A 23,265-nucleotide genomic window follows, 5' to 3' on the forward strand; every position below is an offset into this window, starting at 1 on the left:
ACGGGAAGGCTTCCAGGGCCGCATGGCTCACTTCCAAAACTTTATTAAACAAGAAACGTCCCGGCGAGTAAATAAAAAACACCTGAGTTGTGAGGCCGCCGCGCGGCCAGCTCGCCCTCCCGCCCGCCAGGGTCTGGTATCCTGTATCCTCCAGCACTCAGGAGCTGTGCTTCTGCCGCTTCCAGAAGCGCTTGACGTCGCTGTGCCCGGCCGGGGTCACCACCATGAGCCGCTTGGCCGAGTTCTCGAACACGAGCACGCCCAGCTCCCGCGCGTGGGCCAGCAGCAGCTCAAAGTCCACTTGCGATAGGAACTGGTTGTACAGGACGCCTGGGTTTGGGCGGGCAGGGAGAAGGAGACGGGAGGCCTGAGCACTTGTCTCTCAGCCCCTTCACAGCCCACCATGGTTTTAAAAACTAATTATGCTTATCTGCTCGGAGCTCATCTTAACACTACAGTGATCCAGACGTTCAAAAAGGCAATATAGTACCATAAGAAAACCCATAAATACAAAAAGGCAATATAGTACCATAAGAAAACCCATAAATACTCAGCGGGCCCAGGGAAATTACAGAATTATCCCTCCCACTTTCCCTCTCCTAGCTATAGCCAAACTGCACTGTTCGGGGACAATTCATTTACTATTACCAACTCACCCCAAAATAAAGTGTCTTGCTAGATTTTCTCTCCCCTTTCATGCAGTAAACAAAAAATGAAATGCACAGAAAACTTTTCAGCTCATCAAGACTGAACTACATGCCCTTCTTATGGCTAACGACCACTCACCCTCTGTGAACCGGAGTCTGTCCCTTTCCAGCTCCCACAGCCGAATCTGGTCCGTGATGGTGGGAGGCAGCACAGGGGTCTGCAGGGGCAAGGGTGGGTGTAGGGGCTCAGGAACACTGTCCCAGACAACCCTAACCCTCCATTCATTCCCTGGGTTTGGATCCCCATTTTTCTCTTCCATCATCTCATCACTAGGTGCCAGGGGCTGCCAGCCTCCAGCATCTCGGTACCTCTCCGCACCTGTTTCAGCATCACTGGGTGAGCCCTTGTTCTTAAGAAATGGATTATCTAGGGAAACAGACAAGAATGCCATGAGGGCTCAGCAAGAAGGCAGGAAAACCATCTGAGCTGTCACCTAATGTCATTAAAACAGCAACTTACTGTTTAAAATTTCATAGCCTCCCCTCATCAACTCAACCCACCCCTGTTAAGCTGTTTTCCCAAATTGCTCCTTCCATTAGTCATGTCTGTTATTCCTTTTCTGGCACTTCTGCTCTTTCCATAGTCTTGTTTTGTTTTCTTTCTTTAAAATAGCAGCCGTTAATATATCGTGGCAGGCTCTGAGCTAAAAGCTTTACCTCTAGTGTTCCATTGAGTCCTCCCAAGAACCCTGTGAGGTGAGAACTGTCATTTATCATGAGGAAACCAAGACTCAAAGAGGTAAAGCAACAAGGTCCAGTTTATCAAGACAGGAATGATGAAGCTGAGACACAAATCCAGTTACATCTCCTCCCTTCATGTTTTCCCACTCAAGGGGGTCTGCCAATTTCCCCATCTAAAGTCTTAATTTCTCTTCATGTGCAGAGTGCTCACAAACAACTCACCACCACTACTGTGATAGACCTGAGGCTAGCCTTCCATAACAGGACTACCCAAGTGCAGCACATGTTCCCACCTCCACCTTCAAGTAGTGATACCTGCTGAGCTGTGATGCCACTGGCAATGGCCTGCTGCACACTCTCCCGGGTCACTTGTGCCACTACCATGTTGGGGAAGCGATAGAGCATCTCAGAGAAGAGGGCGATGAGGGCAATCTGCAGCTCTGACTCTAATGCAGGGATAGAGAGAGGACAGAAGGCTACCCCTCTACCCAGACTCCCCTGAGCCCTTCATAGGAGCTCTGTAAACTGCTAGATAGTGATGAACATTAACTGCCCTTCCCTCCTGCTTCCTTCCCCTCCCCACACTTGCCCCAGTCTGCTTTCCCAGGAGCCTATGTCCAGCCTCACCCGTGTAGGCATACAGTCGGTAGTTGGTTTCCACGACAATGAAGCCTGGTTGATGCACAGTACCCCCAGCCCCAGAGACACCAGATGAGAGATTGATGGCCAGGCGTGTGGGGTAGTAACGCCGAGATTTCCTCTGGGAAGGACAGAAGTGAAAGACAGAGGGCCTCTCAGGAGTCACCACCCTCCATCTTCCTGCCTGGGACATCAGATCCCTCCTAGTGCACAGAACTTCAACTCCCAACTTCCTCCCCGCAAGGAACCCACGTATTCAGTCCTGGAAACTGCTTCCTGCTACTGCTGAGATCCCTCTTCCCTAGAAGCCATGCATCTGAGTGTTCATACCTTTCTCTGGAAAACAAGCCCAAACTCACGCAGATGTTGCAGGAAGTTCAACAGAGAATCACTCATCCCTTCCACAGAGTAATCCTGAGGAAGAGGTAAACCCAGCTGGGGTCCAAAACACATTCTATCCTTCTCCCAGCTCCTTACACTCATTCCCTCCATCCCCTTCTCTGGTCATTCTCTGTTCACTTTTATTTCCTCACTCTACTGCCCCACAACCTTATTCCCCTTCTCATCTTCCTGTCTTCCAGCCCCCTACTTACCTTGCCCAGAGTAGAGAAACTGAGCTGGAAGAGGAAGGAGAGAATCTCTACCAGATCCATTCCCCGACTCTGGGGAGAAAGGGACAAAAAAAAAAAAAAAAAAAAAAAGAGAGATGGGTGGGGGAAATGAAAGAGAGGCACAAGGAAGAGTCAGGGAACAGTCTGTGGGTGGCTGTCTCAGCGTGGGACCTGAGAAGAGCAGGGAATGCTGGCCCTGATCCTCTCACCTGGGCTGTCTGTAGATACTGCAGCATAAAGTACCAGAGCTGGGCAGGGGTGTCCAGCAACAGGAACTGGAAGCCAGCAGAAGTAATACAGGGCGGCTCTCCAGGTTCAGTACTAGAAACAGAGAAGGACAGTCATGGAGATAGGCAGAACAAGTTTACCCTCCCCACGTGTCCTCTCACACTTTTTATGCATATCTCCGGCTGCACACTACTTGGACCTCCTTTTTCAGTCAACACCTTACTTTCCCCAGACACTCAGTCTGTCTGGCACCCAAGAAGATAGCCAAGGAGGTTGCTACTAAGGCTCAGGCTTCCTCACCTCTTCATGAGCCCAGCCTGGCTAAGGAGCTGAGCCAAGTCTTGGCTGACAGCTGCACTGGGGGAACCCACCATGAAGTGCAAGACCACCTACAAACAGAAAAGAACAAAAACACTGAGGCCTTTCAGAACCACAGGAAATAGGAGCATAGCAGAGACACGCACAGAAGCCTAAGTCCTCACCTCCCATCGCTCCTCGGCGTACTTGTCAAGTGAGGGAACGTCCCGAGCATGCTTGTCTGGTCCCAGCTGACTTGTATCATCAGACCAGGCCTTCCCCCTATGGCCAGGGTGAGCCAGGAATAAGAAGCCCTAGCTCTGTTTCCTGCTGCCTGTTGCCCTTTCCCACCCTTGCCCCATGTGGTCCATGAAAGGGGCACATTTCCTTCACCCTGTAGCCATATCTGGCCCAACTTATCCCTGAAGGAGCTCCCCTTCCATTAGCGTCATTAGCAGTTCCTCTGGCCTAGCTTAGAAGAGATGGAAACAACATACCCACCCAGAAGGGCAATGCGGAGGTTCTGGCGGAAGATGGGGTTGAGGATGAGGCCCTGGAGACCACCAGGAAGCAGTTGGGTGTGCCAGATACGGAGGCCACTCAGAAGCCCTGTACTTTCCTCCTGAGCCCTGGAACAGAAGCAGAGAGGTGAGTGGGAAGCCTGGAAAACAAAAAGAAGGAGACACATAGAGGCCTCCATTTTTGCTTTTTGTGAATTGGTGATAATTGGAACACTGCTCCAGACTGAAATTGTATCTTTTTAAGATAAATATTTTTACTGCAATGTCTAGCAGAGCCTTATTATAGACATCACAACTCTCTAAAGAGGAAAAATGCAGTAAAGAGTTTTCAAACTTACTTAATTACAAATTTTGTGGTATATTCACTAATATTTCCTGGAAGGAAGGGCTGGTGGTATAACTCAATGGTAGAACACATGCAAAGCATGTACTGAAAGATCCTGGGTTTGATTCCCAGAATAAGATAAATAGATATCCTGCAAGTGTTCCAAGAAACAACAGTTTGGGAAATCTAGCTGTTGAGAAGTTTGTATCTGACTGAGAATGCAGTAGAGACTCACTTGCTGAATTCCTTCTTCACCCATAAGGCTACAGCAGCCTGTGGCAAAGGCTGCTCCAGAAAGAGCATCCGCATCACCCAGTTCTTAGCCAAAGATGGAAGCTCCCTGTAGGGGTTAGAAGCCAAATGTTAATGCTAATATCAGAAGCTGCCTCATACTTGCATCTCTGCCTTCATCTGCCTCTCAAACATCTTACCTCATCCCACACACCTTTACCACTCCCGCTGCCCCCAAGCTCCATCTGTTTTGTCCTGCCACACTCTGAGTAAACTCCAACACCCCTGTACCTCTTGGGCTGCTGAACTCCTACTCCTGATAACTGATTGCAGTGTGTAGGCCCCATTACATTTCCCCACCAGGTCCCTGCTGTGAAGAAGGCTCCTCACCTGAAGACAGCCAGACAAGTGGCAGGGTGTCCATACAATCGGTCCAATATGCCAGGACTCAGGCCCCCTAAGAATTCCTGTAGATTCCTGCATTGTAGGTGCACTCGGTTCAGCCCACCCCTTACAGGGCTGCTCTCCATCACCTGAGAGATGCAACTGTTATAAGCACATCCCCCATGATCCATCTCACTCTGATTCCAGATCCATCAGCTCCACAATTATCCCATCTTTTCTGTAATTTCCTCTCCTGTGTCATTCATCGCCTCTTTATTTCTCCCAAACCTCACCAACCCCCTCTCCTTTCCTACTTCATCCCACTTCTGCCCTAAATTCCAGTCTTTTCCCAATTTCCAAGTGAGGGGATTATTAATTGTCCTATATTTGCAAAAACATTTTGTATTTTGATGCTTTGTCTCATCTTGAGCTAAACAGTGACAAAGACACTTGTATGAGCCCAGTCCTCTCTCTTCCCACCCTCCTGGTCAGATCAGATACAAGCTCCAAATCTGTCAGTCCCTCCCATTTTCTATTTCTTAGCCCACTTTTGCCAGACACAACAATAAATTACCTCCACCCTCCATGCTTCCCAAGTCTAAATCCACCTCTCTCTCCTTCCCCCAAAATCTACCTCATCTCATGAGACCCGCAACGTCTGAACTTCTAACTTCTCCCCGACTTTCCTCCCACTCCCAGCCTCTCAATTCTATCCAAGGGCTGGCGGAGCGGTTCAAGTGGTAGAGCGCCTGCCTAGCAAACATAGGTGAAGCCCTGAGTTCAAATCCCAGCACGGCCATAAAACAAAACAAAAAACCTCTCGCATACCCTCGCCTCCTCCTGGGCCCCCTCACCACTCTCTGCCGATCCCCCTCGCACACCCCGGACTCGAGCCGTCGCTTAATCGGAGCCAGTGTCTCGCATTGGTCCCCCAAAATAAAGGAAAAGATGGTGGAAAATGAGAGAAAATGACGGGACAACTACGAGAGGTTTCACAGACAGAACACACAGAGAGGAGAATTCAGAAGAGAAGGTAAGGAAAGAGTAGGAGAGTGGGGAGGATAATAAGCAATGCACTCGCCCGCCGCGAGGCATACTGGGAATCGGAGTCCTCTACTTGCCTACCCAAGAACAGGCTGAAGGGCGTATTACTATAACTCCCGAAAGGCATCGCGGAAAGACCCGGCAGAGGGAAGCTTGGTTTTAATTGCGAGCGCTCGGCACACCAGAAGCCGGGCCTTTTCGTTCCGCGGCGCTCTCGGCCCACGCGGTTACGCGGCTGCTCGCGCGTCTAACACACCTGCGCAGGAGGCGGGACCGAGAGCCGAAGGGCTGGGAGAGCTTCCTGGCCGAGGCGCGCTGAGGAGGTTTGACGATGAAGCGTTTGGCTTAAAGACCGCAAAACTGGGTTTCTTGAGCTCAGCTGTTAACGCACAAATTGGAGTGATGCACCCTGAAGAACGTTTTCACAAATTAAGGATCTATATGTTCCAGAGCCGTACTTTGCAAGTAGGTACTCAATAAATCTTACCGCTGGCTTCCATCACGCTTCCAACATATAGTTGGAAGACTCTAATACAGTTTTTTAAAGAAACTAATTGTTTGCTCTGACTTGATGCATGAATTTCCTGCTGAGAAAGGCAAGGGAAGGTCTTCAGAACCAAAGTCGGAGCCCCACATTTCCCCAAATTCCTATGAGGCAAATTCTGTTCATCTCACTCCACGACTAGAAGACCCCTCGCAGCGAGATTAAGAAATTTGCCTAGGATTAGACAGCTAGAAAGCGCCCAAACTGGGATTTGAAGTGCATTGCCAAGGACCAAAATTTTAAGGAACTACGACTTTGTTGTAGCTCATCCTTGTCTGCTTTGTTGTTCCCTGTTTCTTTAGCAATCAATACTGAAAAAAAAAAAAAAAAAAAACCAGTACAAACTGACAAAGCTCCTTTATGGCAAGCACTTAAAAGACAAATTACAGTTTGGAAAGAAAGTTTTGACAAAATTCAAAAAGTTCTTACAAAGCAGTAAGAAAAAGAAACAAAGATTGGCGAGAGAAATAACAAGCAAGAAGCAGAAGAAATATAAATGCCTTATATGAACAAAACACAACTTCACTTGTAATTAAGAAAAGTAAGTTAAAGTAACAAAAATATCAGAAACAACACCCAGTCACTGAGCCGCATCTGAGGACTCAGCTTCCTCACCCTTGACTTCCCCAGGCTCTGTTCCCCCCCCCACCCCCACCCCTTCTCTGGCAGCCACCTTCCACAGGCCGTTTCCACCAAGAAAAAGGAATCACATCATATGTACGCTATCCAGAATCTCTGCTCTTTCGACCCCTTTGCTGAAGCAAGCATGGGTGATGACCTGCTTTCTGCTGGCACTGAGGGTTATATCCATATAAGCGTTCAACAAAGAAATGGCAGGAAGACCCTTGAAGGGAGGGAGCACTGATGATTACAATAAAAAGAAACTTGTGAAGGCATTTAAGAAGAAATTTGCCTGCAATGGTACTGTAATTGAGCATCCAGAATATGGAGAACTAATTCAGCTACAGGGTGACCAGCAAGAAAGGCTATGCAAGTTCCAGGTGGAGCGTGGACTGGCTAAGGACGATCAGCTGAAGGTTCATGGGTTTTAAGTGCTTGTAGCTCTCTGAAATTTAAGTGAGGATTTCCTTGCAATGAGTAGAATTTCTCTTCTGTCCCTTGTCACAAGTTTAAAAACCTCTCAACTTCTATAATGTAACCAAGTAGTCCGTTTTTTAACTTGGATTAGTGTAACTCCTTTATGCAATCAACTGAAAAGAACCCAAAAAAATCAGAAACAACAAAATATTATCAAATGGAAAAAATAAATAAGTAAGGCTTGGCAGCCTAGTGTTGGCCAAGCAGCAGAATACTCAGACCCTTGTTGAAGGGTGACAGAGGCATGTCATTTTTTTCTGAGGGGAGGGGGGGAATGGGGTTTGAACTCAGGGCTTTGCACTTGCAAAGCAGGCCCCTACCACTTGAGCCACACCCCCAGTCCATTTTGCACTGATTATTTTGGAGATGAGCTCTCCCAAACTATTTGCCCAGGTTGACCTTGAGCCTCAACCTCCTAATCTCAGCCTCCCAAGTAGCTAGGATTATAGGCACGAGCCACCTGCACCAGGCTAGAGGTATACCTTTTTAAAGTTGGTTCAGCAGTACAGTACTCACCCTGAGTTAGTCAGGTTTCTGTTACTTACTGCAACAAATGCCTGAAATAATCATCTTATAAAGAGAAAAGGGTTGTGTGTTTGGTTGGTTGGTTTTGGTTTTGCTTCTTTTGAGACAGTGTCTTGCTAGGTAGGCCAGGCAACTCATGATCCTCCTGCCTCACCCTCCCAAGAGCTGGGTTAATAGGCATGGACCACCATTCCTGGCAAGAGAAAGGGTTATGTTGGCTCACAGTTTTAGAGGTTTCAGTCCATGATCAGTTGGCCCTCTTACTTTGGGCCTGTGGCTGCACACCATGTGGGGATCTCATGGTGGAGCAAAACCACTCACCTAGTGGCCAAGAAACAAAAGAAGAGGAGGGAATTGGGGTCCCACCATCCCCTTCAAGGACATGCCTCCAGTGACCTGAAGACCTCCCACTAGGCCCCATCTCTTAAAGATTCCACTATCTCCCAATAATGCCACTCTGGGAATCAAACCTTTAACACCTTTGGGGAATATTCTGTCACATCCCCTTATGTGCCCCATGGTCAACTGTGGTCAGAAACATTGAATGGAAAATTCTGAAAGTAAACAGCTCATAAATCTTAAATAATTTTATTGTAATAAATTGTTATTCTTGTTCCTTTTTATTATTGTTGTTAATCCCTTACTGTGCCTAATTTATAAATTACACTTCATTGTAAATATGTATATCTATAGGGAAAAAAACAGTATATGTAGGATTTGGTACTATCTTGGATTTCAGGCATCCACTGGCGGGGGGGAGGGGAAGCAGGTCTTAGAATCAACACCTGAGGATAGGGTAAGATGCTGTATCTACCAACAGTTTTAAGTGACAGTCCTCTGACCTAGCAACTTGTCCTTTAGAAATGAATCACACTGAAATTCTCCTCCATGGGTACAGAGCTATTCATGCACAGATGTTTACTGAAGTGTTTTTGTTGTTTTATAATGAAAATAATGCAAGTAGCCCACATGTCTGTGATTGAGATTTTTTTAGATAAAATGGGAGTGTAGAAAAACTGCAACAGTGCAAATGTGTAGAAAACTAGACAGCCCTCCCTGGATGCATACTGACCTTGAATTACCTAAGACCAGACACCAGGGGGAGAAGAGCACATTGCAGAGTGGCTTGTACAGTCCAATGGTGTCTTGGTAAGAAGCTTTTGTTCCTGTGTAAAACTAAAGGAAGTCATATACTTCATTTTGCAGGGAGCAGGCAATGGGGAGCTGGGCAGATGGTGTCCAATTCCCTCCACTCTATAGCTGTTCTGTCCAGTGTGGCACCATGAGCCACTGATGGCCATTTAAATTTAAGTAAAATAAAATATTAAATTCCATTCTTCAGTCACACTAGCCCTATTTCAAGTGCTCAAAAGCCACAGATGGCTACCTATCAGTGCAGATATAAGCCATTTCTGTCATTGAAATTTTCTTGGGGAGCCCTGCTCTGAGGGCTGCAGTGGATGGAAGCAGGTTGTCTGATGGCAGGCACTGAGCATGGGCAGCATTCCTGGAATCGGCCTTGAGGAAGAAAGTCAGCCTAATGAGGCCGCCAAGCCTAAGAAGTGGGCATAGGAGCTGAGATTGTGCAAAGAGCAACTATTCACAGTCTTTCAAGCACAGGGTGTCCATCCTGTCCTTGAAGTTGAAGACTTCTGTGATACTGAGCTCACCACCTCTTCCTCTTGGGCAGCATCCCAAGAGAAAGAACAGAGAGCCAGGAGACAGGCCAACTTCCTACCAGCTTTGCTGTTTAGTGTCTGTGCCACCTTGGGCAAGTTGCATAACCTAACAGAGAAGTTTTCCTGTCTGTGAAATGGCAATAATTTTAACTACTTCATAGATTGTTGTATTAAATGTGATATATGTAATGATGATAACACCTGGTATATAGTAGGTGCTCAGTAAAATATCATTATCATTATTTCTGTGATTTTCAATTATTAATCCTAGTTCTCTTAACTACACAGACTCTCTTATGTTAGCCCTTCAGGTAATGAATATAATTCTTTTTTCAACCAATTGAGACCTGCGTTCCTGGAATTTGCCCTTGTGCAACTGATAGTTTTGTACGAATGTGGGTATAAATGTCACCTATATAAAAATATAATCTCTGAGTGCTACAAATAAGAGATTTATGTGCTCCGAGAGCATCAATAGGGAATTTGACCTGGTCTGAGAAGACTGCAAGGGCAAGCAACAGTTAACAAGGCAAAGACTGCAGGGAACATTGTTGCAAGTGGAGGAACAGCATACTACAAAAGCCATGTGTGAGAAGGTCTGTGGCCATTGGGAGAAACTGAAAGGAGGTCAGTGATGCATACAGGAGATTGTTAGGGTTATGGAGGCCAACCTTGGATAGGAAGATTTTGTTCTTTAAACATCAATGAAGAAGCCAGGCATGGTGACACACACACCTGTAATCCCAGCACTCAATAAACTGAGGGAGAAGTATGGAAAACTTGAGCCCAGGGTGGTGGAGTGGCTCAAGTGGTAATAGCACCTGCTTAAAAGTGTGAGGCCCTGAGTTCAAACCCCAGTACCACCAAAAAGAAAAGAAAACTCGAAGCCAGCCTGGGCTACATACCCTGTCCAAAATAATAATAATGAATACAAAAGTCAAGAGGCCAGTAGAGGGTTTGAAATAAAGGAGTGGGGCTAGATTAATGTGTTTTAAAGACCACTGTGGTTGTAGGGCTGAAAACAAACCAGAGAGGAGGAGGAGCTGATCCAGGGTGGCCAGCTGGAGACTGCAGTGTACCCAGGGGCAATGAAGATGGAGAGAAATAATGAGTTCAAGGAAGATTTGGGAGGCAAAGTCTGAGGTTGGTGCTGGATTTGGCTTGGCAGGTGAGGGTCAAGGGGTGTCAAGGTTGATATCTTGTACTTGTGGGGCTAGGAATGACACTACTCAATGAGTCAGTACACCATGGGGAAAGGGCAGATTTCATTTGCTGAAACCAAAGTACCCATGAACCTCAAGGGGTTAGACAGGCCTGGGCTTAAAGAGAGTCTGGGTCAGAGGTTTGGTAATTAACAACTCACTGCCATGGTTTGCATTGCTTATTATTCTGACTTCTGGCCTCTGAACTCTAAGCCATCAGTACTTGTCCGAATTAAAGCACACTGTGATCTGACCTGTACAGCTTTTAGGACTATTAGATTTGTGACCCAGGCCCCAAGAGACTATTAATTCAACATCAGATGAAATTATCTTTACTGTTATCCTCATTACCCATTTGGCTCATTGTTGTAAATATCATCAGCCTTATTTCACAAGACAGGTCTGCTTGTCCAGCACCTATAACTGATTTTTTTTTTCTTTCCAGCCCAACTTGAACTCATTGTTAAATGCTTTCTTAGCAGCTGAGACTCATCCTTTGGGGCCTCTAAAATAATTCAGGCTCACAGTGCTGGCTTCTACCCAAATGTCTCATTGAGTCATTTGTACGCTTGCTCAGCCCAATCCAGCAGTCTCGACCTGAGCCTCCCCAGCCCTCAGAGTTCCTAGAATTTTGGCAAGACAAAGAAGTTTCACCTTTATTTTTTCTAACCTCTAACTAAAATTTAGCAATTCCCCCATCATGAATATGAGCAAAACTCCCAGTAGTATCAGCAGTATCTGTGGCTTGTCACAAAAAGACATCACATTATTTTATTCTGATATTCTGTTAGAGTCATTGTCAAAATCCCAAAATACCGATTTTGCTCATTACTACTTGGAAAATGTCAGTAGTTGTTATACCTGCTGCTAGATCTTGTTATTAAGTATATGAAAAAGAAGCATACGTTACTATATCATATTTTTTTAACATTTTGGTAATCCTTCGATTTTGTAATCGTCCATATTTTACTGGTTTTAAAGCATAATTCTGAGCAAGATGCTGGTGGTTCACATCTGAAATCCTAGTGACTCAAGAGGCAGGGATCAGGAGGATCTTGGTTCGAAGCTAGCTCCTGGGCAAATAGTTCATGAGACCCTGTCTTGAAAATACCCAACACAAAAAAAGACTAAGGGAGTGACTCAAAGTAGTAGAGCACCTGCCTAAGGCCCAGAGTTCAAACCATAGTACCACCAAAAAAAAAAAAAAAACCATTATCCTAGGAGGAATCAGACTGCCAAAGGGCCCATGGCACAAAAAAGACTCAGAACTCCTGGCCTGAGAAGCTCCTTCCAGGCCTCCTGCAAAGCCCCACTCTGAGTAGACAGGGTTCTTGAGTTCATGCATTCATGCCATCTCCTGAGGCCCCACCAGGAGGACCCACCAAAGGACCTAGATTATGTAGAAACAGATCACTGTGCTAGTGTGCTAGAAAACAGATTGGGGTGGAGCAAGAATGGACTGGGAAAAGGAAGGAAAAAGAGAAGAAAGTGAATGGGTTGGGAAGGAAGGGCAGGAGACAAATTTTACCAAAACCCCAAGAAAACCACTCATGGCTGTGGAAAACTCAACCTTTATTAATACCTGCCTAGTGCAGGGGATTAAAACTGCCTCAAGCTAGGTCCATATATTAGTGTAAAAATCTGTGTCTCTCCCCCAAAAAATGTACAAACCCCAGGTGATTATAGAAAAACCAATGTGGCAACTATAATAGAGATGTCCAACCCCAGGGCCACAGGCCATTGCTCCCTTTCCCACTAATCCCAATATTTACTCCACAGAAACATACAGGCTTAGAGAAGTTCTAGCTACAGCACGGCAGGTGGGAAGTGGGGAGGACTGAGGAATGGGGCAAGGATAACCCCCCAGGTCCAGTGTGTTTGGGGGTGAAGGAGGAGGAGGCCAAAGCTGAGGACAATTCCAGGGGTAGGCATAAGGGAAGATCTTTCTTCCCTTTTGTCTTCCTCATCCCCCAAATTCTCAGCCAGAGGGTCCAGTGTGTGACAGGAAGAGAGAGGCTGGGGGCACAGCCACCTCCCCAGGAACCAGTGTTGTCCAGTGAGGCCCAGGTGCTCCAGTGGGCCATGTCCAGTGTCTGCCCTGCATTTGTCCCCACCCTCCCCCAGGGGATGGTTGGAAGTCAAAGAGGATCCCATCCACAGGGCCAGCTGGGTGGGCAGCAGGGGCTTCTAGGGAGGAGATGGATTAGGAATAGGAAGGGGACATGAGCTTGTGTCTGGTGAAAGAGGAAGTGTCAGCTCCCTGGGCAGGCCCAGCCCACCACAGTTGCTCTCAGGTGATGGGTTAATTGGAAGGGGGGTGCCATAGACTCCTCTTGTTTTAGTGTCACAGCTTCCCTTGGATCATGATTCACACTGTGTTGAGCACATCCTCTGCCAGGAACCGATGCAGCTGGGAAAAGGGTGGTCGCTGCTCAGGTTCCCGGCTCCAGCACCGAAGCATCAGTTCATACAGGCTCTGCGGGCAGGCAGGCGGCCTGGACAGGTACACCTGGATTGTACAGCATGGAGAAGCGCGGATAGTGTAAAAATGTCCTACAGTCCACACAACATGCTCTTCCCCTCCTCGCCTCCCACGATGGACCCATCTCCCCTGCCCGTGCTCTGACCTGCCGACCCTGGTCCCGGAAGAACTCTCCAGCATTCTCAATGACTTGTTCATCGGTGAGTTGCCCAAAGGGCTGGGCTCTGCAGAGCATCAGCACCTCCCACAGGGTCACCCCAAAGGCCCACACATCACTCGCTGTTGTGAACTTCCCCTGGCACACGGAGAAGGCAACAAGGGTAGAGAGAAGCCTCAGGCAACATAGCTGTGGGGAAGCCCCAGGGCGCCCAGCCTGACTCCTCCCAATCCCAGGCTCTCCTCTCTCCCTAGCTGGTCCACCTATCCCAACAACCCTCTCTCCCTGGTGCTCTGCCTTCTTTCCCTGTGCTTGGCCCTCTCTTCTACCATCTTTCCACTCCACCTGCCCCACATTTTCTGGTCCTGACTCTGTCTTTCCCCAGCTCCATCTCCAGCTTCCTCTCTCCTCTTACCTCTCCAACGCCTTGACTCCATCCCCTGTCCCCGCTCTTGGCTCCTGGATCCCATTCCCATCACATCACTACTCCCTCTCCCTAGTCCCTTGAGCCAGAGGGACACTCATTTTTCAGATGAGGAGACTGCAGCACAGAGAAGGCATGTGACTGAAGGCGCCACAGAGCTGGTGGCAGCTGGTGTCATCCTCCACCACCCTGCCTCTGCCTGCCTCTCCTCGGACTGCTCACCATGAGGATGCACTCCCAGGCCATCCAACGGATGGGCAGCACCGCCCGGCCCTGCACACGGTAATAATCCCCAGCGTAGAGGTTCCTGCTCATGCCAAAATCAGCAATTTTAATGGTGAAATTTTCCCCAACCAAGCAGTTCCGGGTGGCCAGGTCTCGATGCACAAAGTTGAGTGTGGCCAGATAGCGCATGCCTGAGGCGATCTGGGCTGCCACATGCAGCAGCATTGGGTAGCTGAGTAAGGAAGCCAACAACAGAGGGTTACTAGGGTTCAGCCTTAGACAATGCCCTAATTCACATATTCCAGGAAAGGAAGGGGAGCCCACCCCTGGACAGGTCACTCCTGCTCCAGCTTTGGAATGCCCATATGAGGCCAGGGTCAAGTTCCCACTCAACCCCTCTGGCTCATCCAACCATAATGTGCTTGTGTTTTGTTAGGCTCGGCTGGCTGAGCTCGGGCAGTGAGGGTGAAGGAGATGAGATGGGATTCATGGTGGGGAGTCCTTTCACCCTTCCCCATGGTTATCTCATCCTTTCTGGCCAAGTCCAAGATTACCACTGTCATATGTTCCTCATCCCAGTCCCCTCCTGGGACCTCTACCTACCTCCCCACTCCATGCGCCCCAACCCCTACCCCTGAGACTTAGAGTGAAGAGAGAGGAGACCTGCTTGGGTTAATCTCAGGGAAGGCCACACCTACATAAGTGAATACCTGATGGTGGGCCCCTGAGCAGCCTCCTCATCCCCAGGGGCCCCCTCGGCCACCTTGTCCTCCAGCTGGTGGGCGCTGAGGAACTGGTTCAGGTCACCGTTCTCCATGTAATCAGTAATCATACAGAGGGGGTCATCCTGCACACACACACCCAGGAGTCGAATGATGTTTGGGTCCTTGAGCCGGGACATGATCTTCACCTCCTTCAAGAAATCATTCCTGGAGAAGCAGGGAGAAGGTGGGGGAACGCCAAAGGGGCGACCCACACCTTCCTTCCTGCTCACAAGGACCAGGCACCCCGACCCCCAGAGAACATGCAAACTTCCCTCCCTGGACACCAGCCCTCTGTCTCTACCACAGCGGTAAGCCCTCAGTCTCTACCTCTCTGCACTGCTGCCCACAGTTCATGGCCTCCCCTTTCCTTCATCCAGGCGCCATCCTGGTCCTCACCTAGCGTTCTTGGTGGCATCTGGTCGTAGGATCTTGACAGCTACCAGCAAGGGTTGTCCTTTGCGCATATTGATGGGAAAGTCAAGACTGACCAGATCTTGAGGGTTCTCTACCTCACACAGGTGCACCTGGAGAATGAAATGAAGGTTACTGGCTAGGTCATAAGGTTCAGCTGAGGTCACAGGGTCAAATGGGGCCAGATAGTAAGGTTCCTGTCCAAGGTAGACATGCAGACAAGACATCAGTGCCCCACGGGTCAGACACTATTAATGGCTGGGCAGGCATCCTCCTTACCTCACCAAACTGGCCCTCGCCAAGCTTCTCCTTGAAACGGAGCCGAGACCGAGGGAAATCCACTCTGGGGGGCCCATCCCCAACCGCCCCTGGGGGCAATGCAGGCACAGCATAGGTGTTGCCCCCGGTGACGCCCTGCAGGGTGACAATGTCAGCTTCGGCATAATGGGGGACACTGTTCTGGGGAGGTGGGGGCAGAAGTGGGGCACCCGGCTTCTCAGGCTCCATGTAGTCCCCATTGCAGGCTGGAGAGGAGTAAGGGGAAAGAAGACAGGACAAGGCATCAGGCACAGCCCCTGAAAGTCACAGCTCTCCACACCCCAGCCTAGAAGCCCTTTGTCTCCCAGTTGGATGAGACATTCATCCACCCTGTACCTTTCCTGGTGGTTCCAGCCACCAGCCTTAAACTAGAGAAGGCACTGGCATGAAATGAGAGTTAACTACTCCAGATAAAGTTTTCAAGGCAGTACAAATGGTTAAGCAAAAACTATCATAAAGTCTTACTCTCCGGGAATCTCCCAGCACAGCCTAAAAGACCATAAGGTAAGTCTTGGCTGGAAGAGGAATTCCTTTACCCCCATCAAAAGGATGGTCAGCCATCCAGTCTCCTCCACTTTCCAAACCCTTGTCCTCCTCAACACCAGCTCCCTCCCTCCTCTCCACTTATCTGTTCTCCTGCTGCTTTCAGCCTGATCCTTCCCAAACCCCCCAACCCAACACACCAAGCTCAAAGACAGAGACAAGGGCACACAGAGAGGGGAAAGGGCAACAGTTCTTCACCGCCCCATGATGAGTTGTCTATACACAGGAGGGAAGCAGAGCTGTCCCCTCTTGACCCTGGGGAAGGAGCCACAATAAGAAAGCAACACATAGGAAAGGAGGAGCAGACAAGAGGGGCGGGGCATGAGCCTTCACCTCTAGGACTGCAGAGAGAGGACACATGGGGGAGAGGGCAAGCACCCAGAGTGAGGCCCTCCTCCTCGCAGCTCTAGAGAGAGGGGAGAATAAAGGAGGAGTTACGAGAAAGCCTGGGACACCACAGCTCTGGAGAGCTGTAGAGGTGATTGGGAGAGGAGGAAGGGACAGAGCTGAGACCGGTAGCCTTCTACTCAGCTCAAGGGGGAGGCCTTCAAAAGGAGCAAGAAGCAGCAGAGCCCGAGCTAAGGGTATGAGAGCTTCCAGCTGGGGAGCTCAGGAGAGCAGAAGAGGCCACAGCGGGGAAGGAGGGAGTGCAAGGTGTGAGAGCTTTTCCCTGCCCCAGTAGAGGTGTGGGGAGCTTGGCAAAGCCCAGGGGCAGAGGGGCTTACCCTGGGTGTTGGTGGGTTTGGCCCAGGCGGGTGTGGGGGGGCCCGGGCCTCGAGGGGGACGGGCGTAAGTGGCCAGAAGGAGGCGGTAGGCTGGATTGGAGAGCAGCAACGCTGTCGGGAGAAGGAAGGGGGAGAGACACGGGGAAGGGATGAGACTCAAGGCTAGACAGACAGGGAGACCTGGAGTAGGGCAAGACCAGGCATATGTGAATGAATGTAGTAAGAGACAGAAACAGGATAAAACAAGGACCTGGAAAGTGATGGGTAGCCAAATGGAGGATGGATGGACAGATAGATGGATGATGAATGGACAAATGGATGATGGATGGATGATAAACAGATGATTGAGTAAATGGATAATGGATGGACAAATGGATATATGAATATAGACGGATAGGTGGATGGATGAATGGATGAATGGATGAATATAGACAAATGGTAGGATGAGAAAATTGATGTATAAGTAGAGGTAAGAGAATGGATAGGTCAATGGATGGAACAAACCTGGTGAGTCTAGGAAAAAGAAGAGAGGCTAGGGAGACATAATGAAAGGATACAACAGAAAATATAGAAATATGTATGTATGACACGCGACAGGATGAAACCCCTGAGGATTATGGGTAATAGAGAGGAAATCCTTGAGTTAGACCATGTGGTAGGGACATGTAGTGATAAAGTAGGTGACTAGAGGCATAAAAATAAGAAAGTGAATTAAAACTGGCATAGATAGGTAAAGAAGAGAATAGGAAAGGAAAAGAAGAGGGATACAATAAGAAAACAGGCAGAGGACAGAGGTGGGACTAGAACAAGGCAGGCCTTACCAGAACTGTTGGGGACACAGGGAGCAGAGTGGGGTGGATTCCCACGAGGCCGTGGCTCCTGGTAAGGGGGTGGTTCTCGGGGACCTGGGCGGTTGTTGATGAGGATGGTGTCCCCAGGGACAGAGAGATGAACTGTCAGCTCCTCTTCCAATACCCGACGCTCGGCCTTATTAAAGGGAACCGGAGATGTTAAGCAAGGCCACTGCTTAGCACACACTTTCTGGCATTTCATTAAGTGCTGCTCCTGGGTTCTCTCCTTTAGTCCTCACAATAGGCCTGTAGTTGTAGTTCCTGCATGCTTCATTTCGCTTTCTTTCAGGTAAAGAAGCTGAACATTTAAGTAACTTCCCTGATGTCCCACCATGGGATTCCAACTGAAATCTGACCAGCCCCTAATTATCACCCTTAATGCATATCACCACCCTGGACTCTCATGGGAAGACAAGGGTATCTTCCATTTGCCCTCTTGCTCCACTCACCACCTTTCTTCACCTGATTGTGGTTGGCCAGAGAAGAGCCCCAGTGGAAGTTTGGAGGGAGGGCAATAAGTGAGGTCAGGAGATCTGTTCTTCCAGCCCCTCCCTCAGGACTGGCATTCACCAAAGTACACTGCCCCTTTCAAGGGGCCCTCTCCAGACTCCTCCTTACTCTGGTAACTACCTGCTTCCTCCTCTTACCCTGGCAGGACCTGGAGTAGGAAACTGACCTATGCCTTGTGCACACTTTTGAAGGCAGTCTTTATTTATGTTATTAGATCATGGCCTCCCATTCCCCACTAGACCCTGACTTGTGCAGGGCTCTGGACCTGCCAGGCCCCCACCACCTGCAGTCAGGCCCCCGCCCTGCGCCCCACGCACCTTGCTGAGGAGCCTACGCCAGTGCAGCCTCCAGAGCATGAGGGCAATGATGAGCAGCAGCAGCAAGATGATGGCCACCAGGCAGCCGATGAGGATGGCAGTTGGGCTCCCTTCTGCCTTGGCCACAGGCTGCTGGCCCCGGGGCTCCAGCTCTGGCAGAAGATAAGAGTCAGCATGGCAGGAAGCTTCCCACCCCACTGGAAGGGAGGCCATGGAGGAACTGTGCCAAAGGCTGCTCACCCAAGCTGCTGAAGTTGGTGGGAGGTGGGCCAGCAGGCCACCAGGGGGCTGGTGGGAAGGTGCCCCCCAGAGCTGGAGAGGAGTCATTCACCACATCTGGAGAGAAGGAAGCAAAGAAAGGAGGGAATCAGAGCAGGGAGACCTGAGGGAGCACATGTGCATGAGACCTAAGGACCTGAGTAGAAGGAAGGGTGACACTCAATACAGGTGACTACTGACCAGTCAGACACCACCTAATCAGAGCTCCTGTACAGAGCCCGGGATGAGGGTCCTAGGTATCAGGAGGCTTAGCACACAGGCTGCTTCTCAACTGATATAGAAGTCTTTCAATATTTAAACAACCAGTACTGTCACTCTGGCTCAGGATAAGTCATGAGCGAGGAACTCATAATGGAAAAACAGATGCAGGGAGAAAGGGGAAGAAAGGAACTCCGATTATTCTGCTCCTGGTTGAGAAGTCTCATAGGTAAATATGATGTTAGTTAGGAATAGCTATTCTGGGGGCACTACAGGGTTAGCAGTTAAGTCAGTTGGCAACCACAGGAGCTGGGGATTGGCCACTCTGGGGGCTTACCAGAGATGAAGGAGATTTCACTGAAGAGTAACCAGGGCCCCGCAAATAGGAAGCGGCACTGCAGAAAGCGACCCACACGACCACCCAGGGGCACTGAGATAGCCCTGGCTCTTGGATCCCCCAGGCTGCCCCCCAGGGCGTGGCGCATGGGCTCCCCCTCCCAGGCCATGGCAGGGCCCCTCTTGAATCGACACTCCACTCCTCCCGGCAGGCGGGCTCCCAGTGTGTGCATGTTGTTACAGTGGACCTGTGGGGAAAGGAAGAGAGGCACAGCATGAAAGCCAGGAGAGCCCCAGAGCACCCCACAGCATCCACCCTGGCATTAGAGTCATCCCTGAGAGCTGGGCTTGCTCACCTGCATTGCCTGGAAGGCCCGCAGCCGGTCAAACTCAAACTCCATCTCCACATAGCCACTGGGGAAGCTATGGTTACTCCATCCCACATAGTCATAGCCTGGCCAGACCCGCAGCTCCTGACTCTGCCTAAAGTCATCCAGCCCCACCACGCCATCTGCCAGCTGGCCTAGACCACCATATTGCAGCCTGGAGAAGAGGAGACCAAAGAAGGAAAGGGAAGGGGAAGTTGGAAGAGAAGAAGGTACCTCTATTCTCCAGGTGCTCTGGACAGCCCACCCACCCCCCAGTGGCCTGGCTGGCCTGGTTCCTATCAACTTGTTCCATTCCCAGCCAACCCACCCATGGCCTCATTAGTTCTCTTCCTTGCACCACCCCCAAGAGTATCACAGGTAGTTTGCAGGTCACACACTGCACAAAGGCACAAAACTCTAAGGCTTACTGTTCAATCTATGGTATATTCATTGTGACAATTTCCAACAGATGTTCTTAGCCAAGGAATGCCTCTTTCTAATCTACACAAAACACCCTATGGCTAGTGATCACCCTGCTACCCTTTATTCCTGGTCCTGACTTTTGAAGCCCTACCTGCTGATCATTCTCCCCAGTTCTTCCATTCCACTGCCCAGACTACTTACCCAAACCCCACACACACTCTGGCCTTCCCCTTATCCCAGGCTCTGGGTCCTGCAGAGCCCATTCCTCTTACCCGCCAACGGTGTATCCATCGTAGGTGGAGTCATTGAGATGCACAGCCTCAGATAAGTACATGGTCTGCCCCACAGGGGCTGTGTAAGACAGGAGTCCATCTGGAGCAGGATGTGAAAAAGAGAGTTAAGAGGCACAAATCTTCCACCTCAAATCCTGCATCAGGCCCCCTGGGCAGATCTCAACCCCTCTCTTGTATTCCTCCACTAGCCTACAGGCATGGAGGAAGCTATATCAGCCAGTCCCCTCCTCACTCAGAGTGACAGCATCTCAACAGGAAAGGATCCTAGATGCCCCTGTTCACATGCCTCACACATAGTCTCCAGGACTAGAAATGGACTCTTAGGGGTTTTCCCTACTCACCCCTCCAAAGGCAGCCATAGAGCTCCACCCGTAGACAGACACTCATGACCCGGTCCGCCCGGGGGTAGAAGCGAACAAGTCGGGCCACCATGGGGGGCCCAAGGTCCTTCAGCACCACTCCCCCAGGGTCCTCATTACCTGAGATCACCTGTGGGCCAGGAAACAGGATGGAATGGGTGGGAAGGGCTCCAGGTTAGATCTAACTTCCGAGCTATCATTTGCTCCCTGGCCCAGCCCACAGAGGTTACTAAGAGACCTGAGCACACAACACTGTGGGGTGCAGCCAGACATTTGTAAAACAAGGGTCTGCAGCAGTGACCTCTGACACCTCTTGCAGCCCTTGGTCTGTCTTCAAACTCCAGTCTCAGATACCCCTCTCAACTTGCCTGGCTCCATTCATGTGTCTCCAAGCCACTCATGTCATTATAGCCAGATCCCATCTAGTCTCAGAGCCCTACACCCCATGTCAGCTTCCTCCTCTTGCTCTATCCCATTCCCTCTTTTCATTCAGCAGAAATTGGCTGAGTGCCCATTCCGTGCCAGGCACATTCTCAGTGGTGAACAACAATCACTCCCCTCACAGGACTGAGACTCCAGTAGAAGAAATAGCTGAGAAGAACAAGAGGCAGTGTGTGAGGACAGAGCGTGAGGTAGGTGGTTAGAAAAGGCTCTCTAGGAGATGACATCTGGAGTGGTGGTGAGGACTGGATGTTGCAAGAGAGAGCCTGTGGGTGTCTGAGAGAGGAGCTTACCAGGCACACAGAGCAGCAAGTAAGAATGTTCTGACTGGGGAGGAGCCCTGATTTGTTCCAGGAAAAGCAAGAAAGGGAGAGTAGCCAAGGTGGAGCAAGAAGCAGGAGGTGCAGCCAGAGCTAGCCAGGCTGAGCATTCAGCCAAGGAACTTAGCTTTTGTTCTGGTAGAGTGGAATGCCAGGAAGGGCTGAAAGTCGAGTGTGACATATCTGGTTTACATTTTCTACAGACCCCTATATGTAGCCCCAAGGCAGAGATGCGACATCAGGCAAAACAGTCTGGAGCTGGGGAGAAGGACACTTGGCCTAGGGCTGTAGAGTGGAATAGAGAGAAGTGGTGGGATTCAGGAAATGCCATGAAGTAGAACAGACTGGTGCTGCCCATGGTTTGGAAGAGGAGGTGAAAGAAAGAGATCAGGGTTGTCATCTCAGCTCATGGCCTGAGCTCCTGGGCAATGGTGGTACTACTTCCTGAGCTGAGAATGTTCGGAAGGAGCAGGTTCAGGGTAGGAATGATAACCAAGGTCTAATTAGGAAGTTAATGAGATGCCCATTAAATGTCAAGGTGCAGGAGGCACTCAGGCTTGCAATACTGGGTGGTATTGGGAAGATAGGATCTGGAGCTGGATATGCTACAACTGGAAGGTCATCAGTGTATGAATGCTGTTTAAAGTATGACTGGGAAGGAAGACAGCCAGCCTCCCCTGGCCACTGCCACTACTGGCCTCACCTCCTGACCCCAGCGGTCCTTCCAGTCCATCCAGCGGTGGCCATCCCGGGAGTAACGCAGCCGGTAGCTACGAGAGAACTCCTTGCCCAGGCCCCCAGCATGGCGGCCTTGTGTGCCCACCAGAGCAACCAGGTGCAGCCGCCGGAGATCCACCTGCAGGTACTCCTCCTCTTTAGGAAACACAGGCCCTGCAGGGCACCATGCCCCATCCCCGTCACTGCTCTCCAGCCTAGTAGAAGGAAGGAGGTCACAGGGAACATCTGACCCTAGGTCTGCCTCTGTCTAGTATTAAAACCTGCCCCCACTGAACTACAGTAGTTTCATTGACATGGGCCTTCTCAAAAGCCTCTGGGCTTGGGTAGAAGAGCTCGAAAGGCAAATAGAGACTTTCAGACCTCCCTCCAGGACAGGCCCAGGTGTGCCAGGTACCTGCTATGGCGGGCAGCAGTGGAGTCTGACCAGGAGCTGGAGACAGAGATGTCACTGTCGGGAATGGTCCGGTCCTGCATGCCCAGGGCATAGCGGCACTTGGCTGGATGAACATAGGCATGACAGATCAATGCCCCCAACTCTTTGACCCCCAAGCTCTATCCCTCCAGGACCCAAGATTCAGTCTCCTCACCAGGGTCAAAATGTCCCTTCATGTCAGCATCTCCAGTTGCCACCAAGAGTAGCAACAGCATCAGTAGAGATGAGAGGGCCCCTGGCCCCATAGCTCCTGATCCCTTGGGCCTAAGGAGGTGGGGGCAGCATCTCTGCAGGGAACAAAATGGGTAGGAGAGTAAGTTAATCAGGGACTGAGTCACAGTGACAGCAATAGACAGCATGGCTGCTTTGGGGATAAGAGCAGTAAAATGACAAAAATGGTCATTGTTTAACAGCATTGGTTCTATTTTTAGACTGCTTCCCATGTGCCAGACTGGGCTAAATCCTTAAACAGAATCTATAATTTTATCTTCACAGACACTTTATAAGGTAGATTCTGTTACTATCCATATTTAACACATAAAGAAACTGGGGTAGAGATCCATTAAATAACACCTAAAGCCCCACTCCTCCAATCAACAGAGTATAAAATATCACTTTAACAATGGCTTCAAAC

The 23,265-nt window shown here is 49.7% G+C and overlaps 2 protein-coding genes and 1 pseudogene across 15 annotated transcripts in view; 1 reads left to right on the forward strand and 2 right to left on the reverse strand.

Moving 5' to 3' along the window:
• Nucleotides 1-27: 27 nt before the first annotated feature.
• Gtf2h4 (general transcription factor IIH subunit 4) lies at nt 28-5,708 on the reverse strand. Of its 5 annotated transcripts, none has more exons than XM_074082590.1 (14): nt 5,479-5,708; nt 4,631-4,717; nt 4,245-4,349; nt 3,661-3,792; nt 3,349-3,445; nt 3,167-3,255; nt 2,848-2,959; nt 2,621-2,689; nt 2,358-2,441; nt 2,016-2,148; nt 1,704-1,834; nt 1,027-1,074; nt 787-865; nt 28-330 (listed from the first exon to the last, which is right to left on the reverse strand). In XM_074082590.1, the coding sequence occupies exons 3-14, from the start codon at nt 4,316-4,318 to the stop codon at nt 158-160; spliced, it is 1,221 nt and encodes a 406-aa protein (XP_073938691.1). In that variant the 5' UTR covers nt 4,319-4,349; nt 4,631-4,717; nt 5,479-5,708; the 3' UTR covers nt 28-157. The 5 variants fall into 5 exon arrangements, with proteins under 5 accessions (XP_073938691.1, XP_073938692.1, XP_020030457.1 ...); XM_074082591.1 differs by having other exon boundaries at nt 5,453-5,708; XM_020174868.2 differs by having other exon boundaries at nt 4,631-4,773; nt 5,479-5,707.
• On the forward strand, nt 5,663-8,458 carry LOC141425656 (eukaryotic translation initiation factor 1 pseudogene; annotated as a pseudogene).
• A 3,813-nt stretch (nt 8,459-12,271) lies between these two features.
• The window catches only part of Ddr1 (discoidin domain receptor tyrosine kinase 1), a 117,571-nt gene continuing 106,577 nt past the window's right edge, over nt 12,272-23,265 (reverse strand). For 8 of the 10 annotated variants that reach the window (XM_074082578.1, XM_074082576.1, XM_074082572.1 and 5 more), the window contains 17 exons: nt 22,786-22,918; nt 22,593-22,695; nt 22,164-22,392; nt 20,682-20,829; nt 20,320-20,419; nt 19,613-19,799; nt 19,258-19,504; nt 18,684-18,779; nt 18,444-18,595; nt 17,587-17,752; nt 16,766-16,876; nt 15,459-15,703; nt 15,165-15,292; nt 14,715-14,933; nt 14,002-14,236; nt 13,344-13,493; nt 12,272-13,225 (listed from right to left, as the gene is read on the reverse strand). In XM_074082578.1, the coding sequence (XP_073938679.1) occupies nt 13,085-13,225; nt 13,344-13,493; nt 14,002-14,236; nt 14,715-14,933; nt 15,165-15,292; nt 15,459-15,703; nt 16,766-16,876; nt 17,587-17,752; nt 18,444-18,595; nt 18,684-18,779; nt 19,258-19,504; nt 19,613-19,799; nt 20,320-20,419; nt 20,682-20,829; nt 22,164-22,392; nt 22,593-22,695; nt 22,786-22,876 (2,748 nt within the window). In that variant the 5' untranslated portion in view covers nt 22,877-22,918 and the 3' untranslated portion in view covers nt 12,272-13,084. Of the gene's footprint in view, nt 13,226-13,343; nt 13,494-14,001; nt 14,237-14,714; nt 14,934-15,164; nt 15,293-15,458; nt 15,704-16,765; nt 16,877-17,586; nt 17,753-18,443; nt 18,596-18,683; nt 18,780-19,257; nt 19,505-19,612; nt 19,800-20,319; nt 20,420-20,681; nt 20,830-22,163; nt 22,393-22,592; nt 22,696-22,785; nt 22,919-23,265 lie in introns of those variants that run through there. The other 2 variants (XM_074082579.1, XM_074082580.1) reach the window with 2 other exon arrangements.

Source organism: Castor canadensis, chromosome 8 (assembly GCF_047511655.1).
Source record: "Castor canadensis chromosome 8, mCasCan1.hap1v2, whole genome shotgun sequence".
NCBI lineage: Eukaryota > Metazoa > Chordata > Mammalia > Rodentia > Castoridae > Castor > Castor canadensis.

Bases quoted from the DNA above. Each gene is read 5' to 3' on its own strand.
- Gtf2h4 (XM_020174868.2), bottom strand. From the start codon at position 4,770: ATGGAGAGCAGCCCTGTAAGGGGTGGGCTGAACCGAGTGCACCTACAA. The intron at 4,350-4,630 runs GTGAGGAGCCTT...TAACCCCTACAG, and splicing joins ACTTGTCTGGCTGTCTTCAG to GGAGCTTCCATCTTTGGCTA. The intron at 1,075-1,703 runs GTATCACTACTT...CTGTTTCCCTAG, and splicing joins GTGGCATCACAGCTCAGCAG to ATAATCCATTTCTTAAGAAC.